Source organism: Notamacropus eugenii, chromosome 3 (assembly GCF_028372415.1).
Source record: "Notamacropus eugenii isolate mMacEug1 chromosome 3, mMacEug1.pri_v2, whole genome shotgun sequence".
NCBI lineage: Eukaryota > Metazoa > Chordata > Mammalia > Diprotodontia > Macropodidae > Notamacropus > Notamacropus eugenii.
The window spans coordinates 219060888-219080714 of record NC_092874.1 but is presented as its reverse complement, the minus strand read 5'-3'; the positions used below and the strand labels follow the sequence as shown (position 1 = coordinate 219080714).

The window sequence follows — 19827 nt, the reverse complement described above, 5'->3', positions numbered from 1 at the left end:
AGAGAGGCTTTGGCAAGATAGGTAGTTTTGAGAGAGGTCAGTATAGAAATAATAAATCCAAGGGAGCTGATGTGAACATCCAGTCAAATAGTGTAGAGGGAGAAGAGAAGAGATATCATGAAAGAACTCAGTGATTTACCTAAGGTTAGATGGCAAGATCTGGATGAGTATCCAGTAAAGAAACTGAGGAGTGACCAGATAGATAGGAGGAAAACCTGAAAACCTAGAAAAAAGAAAGTATTAAGAAGAAAAAAGTGATAACAGTCAAAGGTTACAGAGACACTGAGGAGAATGAGGATGGAGACAAGGCCATTGGATAAGGTCACTGGTAATAGATCACTGGTAACTTCAGAGAGAGCAAAATGATAAAGTTGCAAGAAGGATTGTAATGGGGTCACGAGAGCGAGAAGAGAGAAAGAGCAGGTACCTATGATGGGCTTTTTCAAGGCCTTCTGCTACAAAGGGCAGAAGAAATATAGGACAATTGTTAGTGGGGACAGAGGGATTGAGTGAGTGTTTTTCAAGGGTGGGGGAGACATGGCATTTTTTTATATGGTAGGGAATGAAGAAATAGACAGAAACCGATTGAAAATAAATAATATAGGGATGCCAGGGTTGGAAGAAAGGGGATGGAATTGCATCACTTCAGCAGGTAGAGGGGTTAGCCTCAGTAAGGAGTAAAGCCACCTCATCATGTGAGACAGGAGTGAAGGTAATGATGGTAGCAGAAGGAATAAGTGATATGTGATAGAAAGAGGGTAGAAGAGAAAATCATGGTCAATGGCCTCAATTTCTTCTGTAAATTATGAGATAAGTTTCTCAGCTAGAGAAAGGGGGGACCATGAGAAGGTTGAGGAGGGATGAAAAGGTTGAAGAATCGCTGTGAAGCATAGTTAGTGGATAGCTAGTAGAAGAAAATTCATATATAGCCTCTGGAAGGTTTGATCTTTGGAGGCCATTGAGTGACAAAATCCACCCATACTTGAGATACATCAGAAAGTATTTTCAGGATTTCCTGAAGATATTGTTGGTGTCAACATTTTGGCTCTAGTACCTCTGGTCAGTGTAAAAAGAGTATCAGCTCTAATAAGAAGCAAGTCTTATCAGGATGCTAGAAAAATACCATAAAATGTCCTGGGACTTAATACATGCACATTTTGACCATCTATGTAACTTTTACAGAAGCATACAGGCAGGGGTCTACTAAACTCTGCTTAAACCAGTTTGAGAGAGCTGGTTGTTAGATTTTCATTGGCAAATACCACATATTAGGGATTGATTTTTGTTTTATTGTCTAGACTTAAGAAATTGATAGAAACAATTTTTAATGGGATTCAACTTAATGTACATAAAGGAACATTTTTCCTTCCAGGAGAGCCAGTTTGTTAAACATATACCAGCACATCTCTACAAACAAGAAAATAGAATCTCTGTTGCAGTGACCATCATATGAGCTGTGGCTCTTCAACCAGTGCAGCAAGTCCAGAGATATTTGACTCTTTGGACTCGCTGGTACCATAACAATGGAAGGAGCAACTACTGCATGAGTGGGATATATGCACCTAGCTCATTCTTCTCTCTCTCCATCTCCTTCCAGTTCCAAATTTCATGGCCTTCTCTCAAAATTCCACATAGCCCAGACCAAACCTTGCTATCTTTACTTTGCTAGGAAGAACAGCAAAGAGAGAGAGACAGAGAGACAGAGAGAGATAGAGAGAAATGAAAATGGCTGAACAAATTGCAATATATGAATGTAATATAACATTGCAATGAAATATTACTGCAAAAGGAATTGATTTAGAGAAACCTGCTAAGACTTGTATGAACAAACGCAATGAAGTGAACAGACTAGGAAAACATTTCATGTAATGACTGCAAGGATAAAAGGATATAAGTATGTAACAGAAAACAATTTTAAAAGACTTCTATCCGACCAGTGCAAAGACAAATCTCAGCCCCAGAATACTGATCGTGTAGCATCCCATCTCTTGAGAGGTAGTGAACTAGTGTTGGAGAATGAAACACAACAACTATATAAGTATATTTCCTTTAATTATTCACAGTTGTTCTAGGGAAGGGCTTTGATTTGTCACAGTGGGAACTGTAGAGTGGAGTGGAGTGATAGAAATGCATAGCATTCGAGAAAAAGTCTCAATTCAACATTAAAAAGCAGCTAAAAAGAAGCAAGGAAGATTTGGAATGGCCATGTTAAATTTCATAAATACTTAAACTATACATAGATTTATGGTTTCACATGCAGAACTCTTCTTCTGTTCTTAACATATGGAAATGTTCATATTATTGTTGTTTGCCAAATTTACAATTAAAAAAATAAAACATAACCAAGAAATCTGAGAAATCCAAACACTTATGAAAATTAATTCCCTTATAGGCTTATGGATATTTTGTTTCATTGTATTAGGTTCCCCTTAGTCACCAAAACACTTAAAATGACAAAATCATGGCTGTATAATATTTTAGTCAAAAGTAGAATAGTTATTTTAAAAGACAAATGAATATCAAACTTACTTTTTGAGGGAATTCACTTCTGTTGAGAACACCCAATAATTTTACTCTTAGGATCAGTTTCCTGGTCAAAACAGGACCACAGCAAACCACCAAGTGGTGAACCCTAGTAGTCAGGGATTGTATTTAGCCAAGCAATGACCAGAGGTAGTTTGTCACAATGGACAGGCGGAGCAGAGCAGCAATGTCTAAAGCCATAATACTCACAGTCTATTGAGGACAAAGTCTGGGTGTGGGAAGCATGTGCTTGAAATCTGCTGGAAACCCTGGGAAAATTTTTTTTGGAGCTAGCTCACATTCCCTCAATCAGTAGAAATACAAATGGAACCATTTCTCTTCCCCACAAATCTGGGAAGGCAGGTTTGTGACTGCTTTGTCACTCTCATCATTCCCATTGGAATGCTGAGACTAATCCTCTCATCTCATCTAATAAGGTTCTGCAGTATCAGCTGTGACAATTCCCAGCTCTTAATCACCCTCACCATTCATTTTTTTTCCATCTCTACTCCCAGTTGAGTGACCACTGCTGCTGAGTTATAAAAGTGTACTTGACTGGCTCCACCACATCTGAAATTCATGGTCTGATCACCACAATTCTAATCTCTTGCTGTCTCCTTGTAGTATTCCCCATAGATGCTTTTCTAACCCTTTTCTACATTTTTTTAAGGACCAAATCCAATTCCCCACTTCCTAGTCTGAGCAGTAATAGAGTATAGTGCTAGAAACTAGATTTTTAATGGTTAAGGAATGAGTTTGTTTTGAAAAAATGTAGACAGGAAGCATAACTGAGCACTATCACTCTGTTGAAACAGCTCTTTTCAAGGTCATCCTTGACTTTATATCATTACAAAAGCTTTTCTCAGTCCTCCACATCCTTGACCACTCTGAGTAGTGTTAGATAACAAAGACACCACCTCTTCCTTGAAACTCTTTCTTCCTTTGGCTTCCTTACAATCACAATGTCTTGGTTTTATTTCTATCCTTACTGTTCCTTACCTGCCTTATTCAATATGGTGGAAAGAATGCGGGCTTTGGGATCAGACAACCTAAATCTGATTTCCAGTTCTACCACTACTCACTACTTGTATGATTCCTGACAAGTCATTCAAACTCCCCAAGTAGCACCTGTAAAATGAAGACATGGAACTGAATATATATCTAAGGTCCTTTCCAGTTCTGAGTACTATAATCCTATGATGCCTGCTTCATGATCCTATTGGACTACTCTCTGTGGACCATTATTCTTACTATGTAACTGGTTTATCCCCTTTGCCAGTCATAAATGTCTTGATGTATCTTTTACATCATTTCTCACTTGAAAGTCAGCATTGCTAATATGCTGTAGATCACTTCGCATAAAGTATGAGTTTCTCCATTTCTCCATTATTAGGTCACAGTTGATTTCTCCCAGAACATGGTACTCTCTGGATATCATGAGTTACTGGGATTGGGATGCATCTCATAGAATATGCAAGGGGATGGACCTGAAGGGGCTATTCCATAAGGTATACACTTAGTTGCCCTGGCTGCCTCCAGCTGATGATAGTGCAACCCCCTTTTAGGTCCCTTGGACCTGTGATGGTAGAAAGGGATATCTGCATTAAGGTAACTGGCCACTGAGCCAGGAAGAATTACTCAGTAGAGTTTATTTCTCAGTATGCTTTCAAAAGGGAGATGATTTCCTTGAGCAGATTGATGGCATATGGGCAATGAAGACACATCCTCATTCAGAGAATTTGAGCTTCAGCCTCTTGTGTTTCTGGTTCCTTCTATGAGCTTAGGCGTTCAAACAGCAATTGCAAAATATGTAGGTGCAGCCTTGGAGGGAGCCTTATGAATCTGAGAGGTCAGGAGATCCTGCATACTTGTGAAGAGCTGGCTGGCAGGAAGAGTAGTGTTCTGCAGCAAGAAGAGAACCACCCATAGAAGTGGTCAAATCCTTGTCCTGGTTTGCAAGGAGACACGGACCTATCAGATCTCACGCTGTCTTGGGGAAGGGGAAGGGAAAGGAGGGAGCAGAAAAATTTTAAAGCTCACAATCTTGTAAAAGTAAATGTTGAAAACTAAAAATAAATTTAAAAATGAGGAAGAAATGGACCTAAATTTGAATTTGAATGAAAATTTGAATGGTTCAGAACAAAGTCAAAGGTGGAATGCTAATTTTGAAACCTTGTAAAATGCTTCATAATTTGATTTTAAGTTCCAGTCTCCTGGGAGAATACACAAAGAGTTAGATTACTGCTGTTTATTTAAATCTTTGTCAATACATGCTTGTGTGTCTCATGAAACATGTGCGTACATATGTGTGTATAGGAAATACGTAGTTGTCCTATACTTGATTTACATTGTACATTGAGTACTTTTTTTGCACCTCTGTCTGGTTGGGGAGATACTAGACATGGAATAAACCTTAGTTTTAAGTGATTTTTCCCCAGGGCTTTGAGTTAAGAGCCCTGGGTCCAACAAGAAGGAAGGAAGAAAACAAGCATTTATTAAGTCCTTTATATATCAAGTTGTGTGCTAAAAGCAGTTGTTTTTTTTTTTTTTTTATCATGCCTGTTTCCAGGCACTTAGAATCACTAAATAGTTGGTCTATTGTCTAGGGCCAATAAGTGAGCCAGTGAGATAGCTGACAAAAACTCAGTCACTGATCAGTTGAGTCCTCGGGATAGAGATTCAAAGATGAACCAATTAACTTCTCTTTGGACTAAAGATGTGAATTCTGGAAGGCCCAGGTAGAAGTCAAGGTCTGAGATTCTGGATGATGTTGTTAGCCATCTGATGGTGAAGATGGCCTGGGTGGATGGCTGGATGTAGGGGAAATACTGCAGTCAGCACCTATGGGCTCACAATCCAAGTTGTTAAATTTTCACCAGGAGTCTTTACACCCTCAGAAACCTGTAAATACACAAATCAGGGATTCATTGTTTTCTTGATTGTGTAGACTTTAAAAAGTGAGGAAGATCAGGTTAATGATGGGTACATTTTTTTTGAGAACCAGTTGTTAAATACTTACCACCACACCCCTGTCTGAATGGGATGTATAAGTGAAACATCTCCCCCACTAAACTATTTTTCTGATTATTCCACTGCTCTGCTCCAGGGTATGGAAACTAAGAAACCATCCATTGCTGCATTCTTAGGGAACTGAACTCAGCACTAGTACCAATATCTCTTTCAAAAGGGGGATCTTTCCTAAATTCAAGTCCAAGCATCACAGTTACTTTTTTTTAATCTTGCAGTAAAAATCAGGTGGCCACCACAAGCCCCTCCCCAAATTCACATTCACTGCCTAGATAGCCAGAAGGGAAAGGATTACACAGGAAAGTTTGTAATAAATGTGAAATGAGTGGTATAGATAGGAGTTCAAAGGAAAGGATATTCATTTAGGGCTTGAGTATTCCAAGTACTGGAGAAAATTTAACTTGAGTGAATCAGATAACTCAAGCAAACTTTGAAGGAGGGCATAGCTACTTTATAAACTTCGGAGCTGAGAAAGGAATTCATGTGTTTTGCCATACAATTAAAAAAAATCTCAGAAAAGCATGAGATCAAAAAAACCCCCAAACACATCATTAGACTCTTAACATTGAAGAGATCAACAAAATTTAAGTTTAAAAAAAATTAATTTAAAAAAACAATTAGAAAGCCTTTTTGGGGGGGAAACTAGTAAAACAGGTAAAGTGTTAGATAGTCTGAGTTTTAAAAGAGGTAAAAATAAATTATAAAAAACCAAATGGAAAATGAAAAAAAGTCACAATTGAAGATAAAATAAAGGAACCTATCAGAAATTTTTCTGTCCAGTTACATGACAATAAAATAGAAAAGTAGATGAATATTTAAAAAATATGAAATACCAAGATTAACATTATTTAAAGAAAGTTCTTTATAGCCCCACTGCTCTCCATACTCTGATCCAGCAATACTGACATTCTTGCTGTTCCTTGAATGAGATACTCCTCTCGCTCTAGGTATTTTCACTAGTTTTCTTCCATTCCTGAAGTGCTCTCCTTCATCTCTGCCTATTCCTTCCTTCAAATCCCAGCTAAATTCTCATGGCCTACTGGAAGACTTTCTCAATCCCTCTTAATTCTAGTGACTTCCCTCTGATTATTTCCTATTCTTCACACTGTATATAGCTTGCGAGAGAGGGAGTGTTTTATTAAAGGAATAGTAAGGATTAATATTAGGGGTAAAGTAGGGAGGTATATATAGATTATATTTATGTGTGTGTATATATATATAAAATCACCAGTGTTATTTGAACTGCACTAGAAATGTTCTTTACAGTAATTGGACAAGAAAAAGAAACTAAAGAAATAGGCATTGAGATTCCCCTAATCCTAAAAGAATTAGAGGAAAGTCTGAGAAAAGTTGTGTTCACCCTCTCTGGAAGAATTATTGAATAACACTCAGTTCAATTTTTTAAAAGAGCAAGAATTCTGGAATACTTGAAGTTGGAGCCTCAATTATAAGCAAGGTAGGGCAACTAGGTAGGTTCAATAGTTAGACTGCTGGGTCAGGAATCCAGGCCCATCTGTAAAAATGAGGATAATGATAGCACCTACCTCCTAGGATGTGGGACCTTAACTCCCAAGTTGTGGAGGGTCAAATGAGGTACTTGTAATGGACTTAGCCCAGAACATTGTAAGCAGCATATAAAAAGTTTTTTGTTGTTGCTCAGTCATTTTTCTGTCGGGTCCAACTCTTCATAATCCCATTTGGGGTTTTCTTGGCAAAGATATGGGAGGTTTACCATTTCCTTTTCTAGCTCATTTTACAGATGACGAGCTGAAGCAAAATGGGTTCAGTGACTTACCCAGGGTCACACAACCCAGATTGGAATTTAGGAAGTCTTTCTGACTCCAGGTCTAGCATTGTATCCTTTGTGCTACTTAGCTGCCCAATATAAATACTATTATCATTAATATTAGATAATTAAGTAATTATGTACATAAAATAGTATAAACCTTGCCCAGAACAACATATTATATTTTAATCTATTTCATTTTGGTCTAAATAACGTTTTCTGCTCCACTTTATATAGTATTGCTTATTTTGGGAGAGTATTATGTTCAGAATACAAAATATTTTAAATAGACACTCTCGATAGAAATCCTTTAAAATGTAGCAATATCTTTGGATTTAAAAAAAAGAAAAATGCAAATAGACAATAGAAGTCAAAAAGATCATCACTGAATAGTCAAAAGTAGTGAGACTTTTGGTAATGTAACCTAATTAAATTAAGGATATGATTTCTTCTTAGTAATCCAGCTTCTCAATGCCAGTAAGAGATACCTCTACCTAATCTTCCCTCATATTAGCTATTTACTGTTTGTCAGCAGGGATCTTGTTGCAATGTAAGAGTATAACTATATCCTCTGTAAGTATTAAACTCCTTATATATATTTCCTTCATTAGCTAGAAATAATATCCATCTACTGAAGTTATATACATGATTTCCAGTTACCAATCTGACTTTCCAATGATCCTAGGGAAATTTGTGTAGTTTCTAATAGTTGACTTCTTTCCATCAATCCAACATCAACAGGGAGCTCGGGAGTTGGAGCTTACCTCATATACTGGTGTTGTCCTAATAATAATATTACACTCATATAGCTATAAACATATCTTCATCATTATGATGAATGATATAAAGAAAATGGAGCATCCTATATAAAGTATTGACGGTGTTGTTAAACTATATACAAGACTTCTAGGCTTGTAATGATAAGAGGAGATTCTACCGTGAAGTGTCCAGTATTTTGGCTATTCCCATTAATCCAACATCCAAACAAATTCTCCAGTGGAAATGGGTGTAATGTCAATGTATAAGAAGCTCAAAAGGTAGATGTGGTAGGAGAATGACATAATTCCTGCTACCAAGGAAGCTGAATCCTTAGAACTTGGGAGTTAGACTTGTAGTAGACTAAGCTGATTGGGTATTCACACTAAATCTAGCTCAGTATAGTAAACAAAGTGGGGAGGGTAACATGAGTGAAGACGAAAAGGTCCACCAGATTGCATAAGTAGTAGTCAACCCCCTCAAGCTGGAAAACATAACCAGGGTAAAACTTCTATACCTATCAGTAATAGGAGTGATCCATGAATGGGAGGAAGGGATAGAAATAAGCATTTACAAAGCATGTCCTGGGTACCTAGGCACTGTGCGAAGTACTTTACAAATATTATCTCATTCAGTCCTGAAACCTACCCTTGGAAGTAGATGTTATTATTATCCTCATTTTATAGTTGAGGAAACTGAGGCAGAGAAAGGTTAATTGCCTTGTCCAGGGTCACACATCTAATAAGTTTCTAAGGCCAGATTTGTATCCAGGTCTTCCCAACTCCAGGCCCAGTGCTCTAAAAACTGCCCACTTTAGTTGTCTCTTGCTTAGTCAGGGAAAACAAATCTACACAGTGACCATGTTGAAAAAAAAGTTTCTTTCTTCATCTTCAGTCTATTACCTCTCGGTGAAGAGCTATGCAATTTGTTTCACCTTCAATCCTTTACAACAGGGGTTCTTAATCAATTATGTGATAGTACCTTTAAGCAGTTTAGTTCTATGGATTCTTTCTCAGAATAATTATTTAAATGCATAAAATGTGATACATAGCATGAAAAGGGAAACCAATTATATCATAATAAAGATGGGATTTTTCCAAGATTATCTACCCCCTGAAATCTTCTACAAATGGGAAGAGGAAGGCTGAGGAATGAAGGAGAATGCCTAGGCTATGAACCTGGATAACTGTAAGGAGGATAGTGTCAGAAACACGGAAATTAGAAGATGGTTTTGGGGAAAATGACAGAGTTCAGTTTTTACAGATGTTGACTTTGAGGTTTCTGAGTTACCCTCTAAAATGTCCAAAAGGCAAATAGTCCTGTGAGACTGATGTTCAGGGAAGAGATTGCAGTTAAGTACGTAAATATCTGTGAGTCATCTCCTTGGGAGATAAGAATTAAATCCAACCAAAAGGAAGAACAGGGTGAAAAGATGGTCTAGATCAGAATCTTGGGGAGCAGCTACATTTAAGGGCTTGATATGAATGATGAGCCAGCGGAGAAGTTAAGTCACTAGATTAGAAACTAGTAGATGAAGTGAGGCTGAGGACCAAGGGGATGACAATTGATCAGAGGAGTGAGATTAGGTCCCTAGATGAGGTAAAGTGAGGAGGCTGTATAGAAGCCATAAAGTAATGAGGTAGGGTTGGGGATGGAGGGCAGGAAATTTTGCCTCAGCAGGTGTCCTGTGTTGTGGTTACATTTATAACTCCCCTACAATGGGGGAAGGAAATCTGCTATGTGCTAGGCACTGTGCTAAGCACTTCACAAATACAGTCATCTGATCCTTACAAGAACCCTAAAAGGTAGGCGATATTAATCACAAGAGGCTACACAAGAGGTCAGTTCTGGGAATGAACAGTGGGATTAAACTACAATTGATAAAGGGAGTGGCAGTTTCATTGGAACAAAGCCCATGATTAGCTATCCCTGGGAGGATAGATGGTGACCTATCTTCCCACCTCTAACTTGCTGATAGTACATCCTTGGTCATCTTGTCAGTTCCCACAGATTCAATCATCACTTCCATGCCTATGATTCCTAGATCCTTTTATCCAGTTCTAACTTCTCCAGACCAACTGCCTCTTGGTCATATTGAACCAGATGTCCCATAATCTTAAAACTGAATATATTAAAAAATGAACTCATTCCCCATCCCACCCTCAAATCCTCTCCTCTTCCTAATTTTCATAGATTACTTTCCTGTTGAGACCACTACTATCCAGTCACATGGGCTCACAACCTGGGTGTCATGTACCTGTGTAACATCTTTCTTATATTCCTCTTCTTGTCTTCTGATACTTGCCCCCACCCTTGTGCAAGCCCTCATCATCTCCTTGCTTTGTCTCCTTACTTCAGTTTGGTCTCTACTCAGCTGTCAAAATGATCTTCCTAAAGTGCAGGTCTGACCGTGCACCACCCAATAAACTACACTGTTTACACTGCTTACCTATCACCTCCAGGAACAGGTATCAAATGCCTTGTTTGACATTGTGCTCCCCCCATCCCCCATTCTACTTTTCCTATCTTTTTACATTTTATCTTCCTGTACTCTGTGATCCAAGAATATTGGCCTCTTTGCTATTCATCACCAGACACTTTCATCTCCTGCCTTCATGCATTTTCATTCGTTGTCTCTCATATCCATCTCCTACCCTCCCTCCCTGGTTTCTTTCAAGTCCCAATTAACATCTGACCTTCTAGGAGAAGCCTTTTCCAATTCCCTTTAATGCTAAAGCCTCCCCTCTCTTTGTCTATCTTCTTCCCCATTAGACTGAGTTTCTTGAGAGCAAGGACTGTTTTTTGCTTTTCTTTGTATCTCCAGTACTTGGCAGTGCCTGGTATATGATATCCCCGTTTTCTTTTGCCTTCAAACTTTCCCAACATCAGGGATTCCAGTGAATCCCATCTTCTCATTATGTGATCAAAGTATTTAAGCTTCAGCTTCAGTATTTGACCTTCCAGTGAATAGTCTGAATTAATTTCTTTAACTATTGACTGATTTGACCTTGCTGTCTAAGGGACTCAAAAGTCTTCTCCAGAACCACAATTTGAAAGTGCTCAGCTTTCCTCCTAGTCCAATTCTAACAGTCATACATTGCTTCTAGAACAACCATAGCTTTGACTACATAGTCTTTTGTAGGCAAGGTGATGACTCTGCTTTTTTAGTATGCTGTGCAAGTATTCCATAACTTTCCTTCCAAGGAGAAAGCGTCTTTTAATTTCATGGCTGTAGTCACTGTCTGCAATGATTTTTGAACCAAGGAATATAAAACCTGACACACTACTTCCACTTCTTCTCCCTCTATTTGCCAGAAAGTGATGGGACCACATACCAAGATCTTACTTCGTTTTTCTTTTGTATGTTAAGCTTCAATCCAACTTTTATACTCTTTTTTCACCTTCATCAAGGGGCTTCTTAATTCCTTTTTACTTTTCACCATCAGAGAGGTATCATCTGCATATATGAGATTAATTCCAGTTTTGATTCCACTAGCCTGGCATTTTGCATGATATACTCTGCATATAAGTTAAATAAATAGGGTGACTGTAGATCCTTGTCATACTTCTTTCCCAATTTTAAATCAATCAATTGTTCCATGTTTGGTTCTAACAGTTACTTCTTAGCCTACATGCAGGTTTCTCAAGAAACAAGTATGATAATCTGTTATGCCTTTCTCTTTGAAAATGACACATTTTGTTGTGATCCACCGAGTCGAAGGCTGTAGTGTAGTCAATGAAACAGAAGTAGATGTTTTTCTGCAACTCCCTTGCTTTTTCCTTTATCCAGAGAAGGGTGACAATTTGATCTCTAGTTTCTCTGCCTCTTCAGAAACCAGCGTGCCTTTTTGGTAATTCTTGGTTCACATTTTCCTCAAGCCTAGCGTGCAGAATGTTAAGCAAAACTTCGTTGGCATGTGAAATAAGCACGATTATTCAGTAATTTGAACATTTCTTGGTATTGCCCTTCTATAGGATTAGGGCAAAAAATAAACTTTTCCAGTCCAGTGACCACTGTTGTGTTTTTCAAGTTTGCTGACATATTGACTTTCATTTCATATTCATAAAGGATGTTGTTTAGATCATAGCTGTGTGGTCTGATGGTTTTCCCCTATTTTCTTCAATTTAAATGTGAATTTTTCAATAATATCATGAGCTGAGCCAGAGTCAGCTCCACTTTTTTTATTGATTATTTAGAGCTTCTCTGCCTTTGGTTTCAAAGTATATAATCAATTTGATTTCTATATTGATGATCTGATAGATCCATGTGTAGATTCACCTTTTAGGTTGTTGAAAAAGAATTTTTATTATGAGACTGGATCTGAACTCTTAAAGGTGAGTCTTTTTGACTCCAGGCCTGGCACTCTATCCACTATGCTACCTACCTGCTCTAAAGTTTGATTACTGCCTTCAAGTTTCTAGTTTGGGTTGGGTTTGCATAACACCACTATTATTGTCCTACCCCTGGTTGGAAGTTCCAGTAGATTGCTTGCAGGAATCAAATGCTATCAGCTAGCTGGAAATCTCTGTTCAGAGAGAAATAACTCCTAGCTCCCTATTGATCTAGGATTCCTGTCCCCATTATTCTACTGCAGGTTTCAGAAAGGGCTGATGGCTGGAGCTCAAATCTCCCTCCGTTCCTAGGGTCAAAGGTACAATGCTACTTCTACTATTTTTTTCTAGCTCAGTATACAACCTAAGGTCTCTATTACTCCTTACATTTGAACTCTAGCCCCAAGCACAGGCTCCCTCTCTCTCTCTGCTTGAGATTTATGACCCAGAACTGGGTAATGAATGACAGAGTTGGCAGCCGCAACCTACCATATCCTGCATAAGCTCAGGACATGGTATATGTCTGGAACCTCTTCCTGCCCTGGTGTGCAAGTCTCCCTGAATTACTGGTGAGATGCTAGCCTGCCCCTGCCCCTGGTGTTCACAGACATCTCTGGGCCCTTCCATTGTAAAAGACATAACACCAAAATCTCTGACCCCTAAACTAGAAGACAGATGACTGAATCTCTTCTTCTCTTGTGGGAAGAAGTTAGCACCTCATTTAAGAACTCCAGTTAAAGTCAGGATTTGGAAGCAGAGTGTAGACAAAAAATGCAAGACTAGTGAAACAATGACCATCCGTGATGATGGGATTAGTGAAGTTGTCCAGAAAGGACAACAGGGAGCTACTCCCAGTAACAAACACACTCTAGACTAGGCAGAGCCTGCAGATCTAACAAAGGATACAAAACTGATGGAGAATAGTTCCATCAGGAACAAAATGATAACATTCCTAGGAAACCCTCAGGGTTCTGCTACATCAGAGGCACAAGCTGCCCTTCCACGGTGTGCTTGCTGCATGTCTTTCTCATGTATGCTCCTCTGTATTTGGGTCCTAGATATACATGTTCCTTTTGTGTGTGCTTCTCTATGTATGTCCATTAAGTGCACCCACTTTTTTCACCTATGTTATCTATATTTTGAAAGAGAATGCCCAAGTTTATGAGGGAAATTGCAAATGTTACCCTGCTATTTCATTAAATACCTTTGTATGATTAATAAAAATAAAAAATAAATATTTCCTTCATTAGAACATGAGCTCCTGAGGGCAAAGACAGTGTGTGTGGTGTTTTTTTCACTTTCTTTGTATCTCCAGTGCTTAGCACAGTGACTGATACATACTAAGTACTTACTGAATGCTTGTTGACATGTTGACATCAGTGGAGTCTTTAGAGCTATGGTTTGATTCTGTTTTCTGTTTTTGTTTTAACAACTGTATACCCATAGAGTATTGTGGAACTTGAATAACTTGTGTGAAGAGCACATACACGGTGTGTACTCTTAACTGCCATATACTCTACTAGAAGCAGCAATGGCCTAGAATCTAGACCCTACATACTTCTCCTAGTGGCCTGGCATCATGGGGATTTGTCCATACTGTTTTGCAGAGGTGGTGCCACTTTTGCTCCCATTCATTTCCTTTTCTCCATAACTCTTCTGCAACCATTTCCCTGACTGCTAGAGCTGTAACAAATTCAGGGGATCATGGTCTTCCAGCCAATGTGCCAGGATTGTTGGGGAGAAGTTCACTTCCTCCCCCAGGGCATCAAAGTCTAAAGAGAGGAGCATCCTCCTTACAGTGTCCTTTTGGGGAAATTCAAGCATGAAAAGACTAGAAATCAGGGAGGACAGTCATGGGGAGGAAGCACACTCCTTCCCAATGTAATTTCATGGAATAGAATCAGCACCAGATGCTTTGCCACAGAAGAGGAGCCTGATGGAGTTCAAAACCTCTTCCTCAGTTGGAACTTCAGTTAGGGAAGGATTAACTTCAACTTGAGATAAATGGTTAATGGCCTTAGCACTGGTTGATGATGGTCTGCTGAGAACACTATGGAAGTGCAGAGTCCTCCTATCAAGTGAAGGTTGATCCTTTATTTGGAAGATGGCTATCTACCTGAGAGCCAGTGTGGCTTCAGAAAGGGCCAAGGAATGGTCAGCGTGGGGTTTGTTGGCCAATAACTCCAGGAGAAATGTCAGCAGCAGAACAGAGGTCTGTACACAACATCTGTAGATCTGACTAAGATCTTTGATACTGTTAGTCATGAGGGCTTATGGAAAATTATATCAAAATTTGGTTTCCTGGAGCATTCCATCAACATTGTACATCAATTTCATGATGGCATACTTGCCCAGGTTCTGGATAATGGACAATGCTCTTGTGCTTTCCTAGTCACCAATGGAGTATACTTGCTCCCATGTTTTTTAGCATGATGTTTTCAGCCATGTTGTCAAATGTTTTCAATGAAGATGAATATGGCATCAAATTCAGCTACCGCACTGATGGTGAATTCTTCAACTTGAAAAAGCTACAACCAAAGTGGAGGGAGTGATGGTGTAAGATTTTCTGTTTACAGATCATTGTGCACTCAATGCAGCCTCTGAAGTTGACATACAAGAAAGTATGGATCAAGTCTCTGCTACTTGTGCAATTTTGGTCTAACAATTAACACCAAGAAAACAGGTGCTCCATCAGCCACCACCACACCATCCATACATGGAAGCAGTGATTACAGCTAATGGAGAAGTTTTCTGAATTCTGTGGGATTCAGAACTAGTAGTGGCATATTTGAAACTAAATATTTTCTAAGGAAGAATCTTCTGACTATAAGATTCCTGAAAACATTGCCCTAGGGGTCATTATATTATATTAGTCTGCTCTAATGCCTCCAAGGTCAAAATTGACACAAGAGGACAGAACAGAGATTGAAACACTTTTTAGAAGTAACCTTAAACGCACAACTTTCAAGCATGGGAAGCAGTAGGGAGGACTATATGCCATGTGATATAGCTGTTTAAAAAAGGTATCAGATACAAGCTAGAAGAAGGAAAAATAGCATTAAAAGGCAGTCACAATGGGTGGAATCTGTAGGTGGCTGTGTGTATGGAGAATGTGTGGTTTAAAAATCATTCATTCCATTCCTTTATTCAATAAATATTTTCTAATAATTGTATGTGTTGTTTGCAGAACATTGTGTCAGGTCCTTGCTGAAGGACAAACAAATAATACAAAGTTCTTCACCTTTTGCAACTGACAAAGTAATAAAATTCCTTTGTTTTCCCACTAGAAATGAGAACCTCTTTATACGTACAATTCTGCCTTGGGAAAAAGAGTGTATAGGATACCATCATAACCCAGCCCAACCCATAAGGAGATTTAATCTCAAAGAAAGTGAAATGAGTTGAAAAATGAAATGAGCTAGCATAGGTTTGAGAGACAGCCTGAAACAGCAGTAAATAAATGCTTTAGATTTGGAGTTGGAATACTCCAGGGAATTCAGATTTTACATGTGGGAGACAAGTACTTAAAAACATATACAAAAGAAATACTAGGTGATTTGGTTGGGGAGCAAGGAAAGGGAGCACTAGCCAGGTGACAATGGCATAAAATTTTAGATAATCTATGTAAGTTTTGTTGGTGTCCTTGATGAAGGTGTTAGAAAGGAGCAGGGAAACTTTTGCAAAATGCTTCACAATAGAGAGATCAGATCTTTACCATTTTACAATTAAATATATAGAAAATATAAAATATAAATTATAAAATAAAAATATAAAGTCACTGTGCCTGCTATATTTTGATTATGAAAAGTAATTTGAAGCAAAAAGGGAAAAAAAAGGAATTTATTAAGTGCTTATTATATGCCAGGAACCATGCTAAGCATTGGTGATACAAATGCAAAATCAAAGATATTCCTTGATCCCAAGAAATGCATCCTAGTAGGGAAGAAAAAACACATATAGGAGAGTGGTGTCCAGGAAAGGATATTTTGGTTTAGAGAGTTACAAAACTGGTGAGGCACAGGAGAATGGACAGATCCATTCTTCCCAGGAGCAGTGACAGGATTGATAAAATGAGACAGAGAGCATTATATAATGTAAAATGGATAATTCTGATTGCATTAAATGCGAAGTGTTTTGCACAAACAAAACCAGTGCAGCTTGTTGTTGTGTTTGTCCTTCATTTTAAAAGAGGACCATGACATCAGTGAAATGATGACATGAATTTCAGTTGACTTTGATTTGCGTGAAGGAAGGCTGTGCAAAGTCACCAACCTCACTTTCTCCTCCAGTGCCATCTGCATCCAGTGACCATATCAAAGCTATCCATAGTCATATAAAAATGTTCTAAATCACCATTGATTAGAGAAGTGCAAATTAAAACAACTCCGAGGTATTACCTCATATCAATCAGATTGTCTAATATGACTGAAAGAAAATAGCAAATGTTGGAGAAGATGTGGGAAAATTGGGACACTTGAAGCATTGTTAGTGGAATGTTTTTTTTTCTTGTTTTTCTTTCTTCTTGTTTTAATAGTATTTTTTTGGATTACATGCAAAGACAATTTTTAGAATTCATTTTTTAAATATTTTGAGTTTTAAATATTTTGAGGGAGTCCCTCCCTTATCACCCTCTTCTTAAGACAGTAAGCAATTTGATACAGATTATGTATGTGCAATCATGTCTATTTATTTATTTTGAGTTTTCAACATTAATTCCCACAAAATTTTGAGTTCCAGATTTTCTCCCCATCCCTCCCCCACTCCATAACACCTTGCATTCTCATTGCCCCTTCCCTCAGTATGCCCCTCCTTCTATCACACCCCTCTCTTCCCTTATCCCCATCTTCTCTCTTCTCCTGTAGGGAAAGATTTCTATACCCCATTACCTGTATTTCTTGTTTCCCAGTTGTATGCAAAAACAATTCTCGACATTCTTTCCTAAAACTTTGAGTTCCAACTTCTCTCCCTTCCTCCCTCCCCACCCAACCCCCCTGAGAAGGCAGACTATTCAATATAAGCTATATATGTATAGTTTTGCAAAAGACTTCCGTAATAGTCATGTTGTATAAGACTAACTATATTTCCCTCCATCCTATCCTTCCTATTTATTCTATTCTCTTTTGATCTTGTCCCTCCGCAAAAGTGTTTACTTCTAATTACTCTTTCCTCTCATTTGCCCTCCCTTCTATCATCCTCCCACCCCACTTTTCCCCTTCTCTCCTAATTTCCTGTAGTGTAAGATAGATTTTCATATCAAATTGAGGGAGCATGTTATTCCCTCCTTAAGCCAAATGTGAAGAGAGTAAGCTTCACTTTTCCCTCTCACCTTCTCCCTTTTCTCCTCCACTGAAAAAACTTTTTCTTGCCTCTGAGAGGTAATTTGCCCCATTCCATTTCTCCCTTTCTCCTCTCAGTATATTCCTCTCTCACACCTTAATTTTATTTTTTTAGATATCATCCCTTCTTATTCAACTCACCCTGTGTTCTCTGTCTATATATGTATGTGCATGTGTGTGTGTGTATATGTGTGCATGTATGTGTGTGTGTGTGTGTTTAATTCCCTCCAACTACCCAAATACTGAGAAAAGTCTCAAGAGTTAACAAATATTATCTTTCCATGTAGGAATGTAAGCAGTTCAACTTTAATAAGTCCCTAATGATTTTTCTTTCCTGTTTACCTTTTCATGCTTCTCTTGATTCTTGTGTTTGAAAGTCAAATTTTTTATTCAGCTCTGATCTTTTCATCAAGAATGTTTGAAAGTCCTGTATTTCATTGAATGGCCATTTTTTTCACTGAAGTGTTATACTCAGTTTTGCTGGGTAGGTGATTCTTGGTTTTAATTCTAGTTCCTTTGACTTCCGGAGTATCATATTCCAAGGCCCTCAATCCCTTAACGTAGAAGCTGCTAGATCTTGTGTTACTCTGATTGCATTTCCACAATACTTGAATTGTTTCTTTCTAGCTACTGTCATACCAGACAAGGAGCAGAGTCCTTCCCAGCCTTGGCTGGGGTGCGGCTCTGGGAGGAGGACATGAGCAGGCCTTGGGGGCAGAATCCCCAGTCCCAGTAGCAATGGTTCACAGATCCCTCAACCCACAGATGCCAAAAGTCAGTGACAGGGTTTTTTCAGCTGGCTGAGAAGGGAGAAGGGTCTTCCCATAGCTCCAGCCTCAGGTAGCTGCCACAGAGACCACATCAGCCAGCTGGCAGCAGTTCCCACAGCAGCCCACATCCATTGTTGGATCATAAAAGCCCTGGGGGCACTGAGCAGCTGATTCTTACCTCAGTCCTGTGTAGAGGCCCTGCAGCAGCTGATCTTTATCTGACACTAAATGGTGGCCCTGCCTCCCAGCTTATCTGAATCTCAGTCCCCAGTACTGGCTTGGTGGAACTGGAGGCAAGGTGGTTGTGAAGAGGAAACTCTGCTAACATTCTGGGGACAAAAATTTCTTCTTTCTCCCAGACCAGTATACATGCTTGATTGTGCCACCGTAGAGGAACTGAGATCTCACAGATCCCCAGAGTATACCCTACTCTTGACAAAGGACCCAAAAGTCAAGTAACTGGTTGGGAAAATGCCCAAAAATGGGGAAAAAATAGGACTATAGAAAGTTACTTTCTTGGTGAACAGATATCTTCTCCCATCCTTTCAGATGACGAAGAACAATGCTTACCATCAGGGAAAAAAACATAAAAGTCAAGGCTTCTATATCCCAAACATCCAAAATAAATATTTAATGGTCTCAGGCCATGGAAGAGCTCTAAAAGGATTCTGAAAATCAAATAAGAGAGGTGGAGGAAAAATTGGGAGGAGAAATGAGATGCAACAAAATCATGAAAGGTCAACAACTTGCTAAGCGAGACCCAAAAAAAATGCTGAAGAAAAATAACACCTTTAAAAATAAGATAACTCAATTGGCAAAAGAGGTTCAAAAAGCCAATGAGGAGAAGAATGCTTTAAAAAGCAGAATTAGCCAAATGGAAAAAGAGGTTCAAAAGCTCACTGAAGAAAATGGTTCTTTCAAAATTAGAATGGAACAGATGGAGGCTAATGACTTTCTGAGAAACCAAGAAATCACAAAACAAAATCAAAAGAATGAAAAAATGGAAGATAATGTGAAATATCTCATAGGAAAAACAACTGACCTGGAGAATAGATCCAGGAGAGACAATTTAAAAATTATGGGACTACCTGAAAGCCATGACCAAAAAAGGAGCCTAGACATCATCTTCCATGAAATCATCAAGGAAAATTGCCCTGGTATTCTAGAACCAGGGGGCTAAATAAACACCATATGCCATTTAGAGACAGCATTGAAGATCTGCACAATATCAGGTAGGACACATAGAATGGAGAGAGTCTAACCCTTGAAGAAATATTGACAAGTCATGGCACAAGTA

General features: G+C 38.7%; 2 protein-coding genes across 8 annotated transcripts in view; one reads left to right on the top strand and one right to left on the bottom strand.

The window, feature by feature from the left end:
- SMCO2 (single-pass membrane protein with coiled-coil domains 2) overlaps window positions 1-3190 on the bottom strand; it is a 17397-nt gene extending 14207 nt beyond the window's left edge. For 2 of the 5 annotated variants that reach the window (XM_072654477.1, XM_072654476.1), the window contains exon 1: window positions 2530-3188. The gene's annotated coding sequence lies outside the window, so the exon portion shown is untranslated. Of the gene's footprint in view, window positions 1-2529 lie in introns of all 5 variants that reach the window. The other 3 variants (XM_072654478.1, XM_072654480.1, XM_072654479.1) reach the window with 3 other exon arrangements.
- A 15327-nt stretch (window positions 3191-18517) lies between these two features.
- The window catches only part of LOC140533974 (rho GTPase-activating protein 20-like), a 45477-nt gene continuing 44167 nt past the window's right edge, over window positions 18518-19827 (top strand). For all 3 annotated transcript variants that reach the window (XM_072654474.1, XM_072654473.1, XM_072654472.1), the window contains exon 1: window positions 18518-19762. In XM_072654474.1, coding sequence (XP_072510575.1) covers window positions 19722-19762 — 41 coding nt within the window. In that variant the 5' untranslated portion in view covers window positions 18518-19721. The remainder of the gene's footprint in view (window positions 19763-19827) is intronic.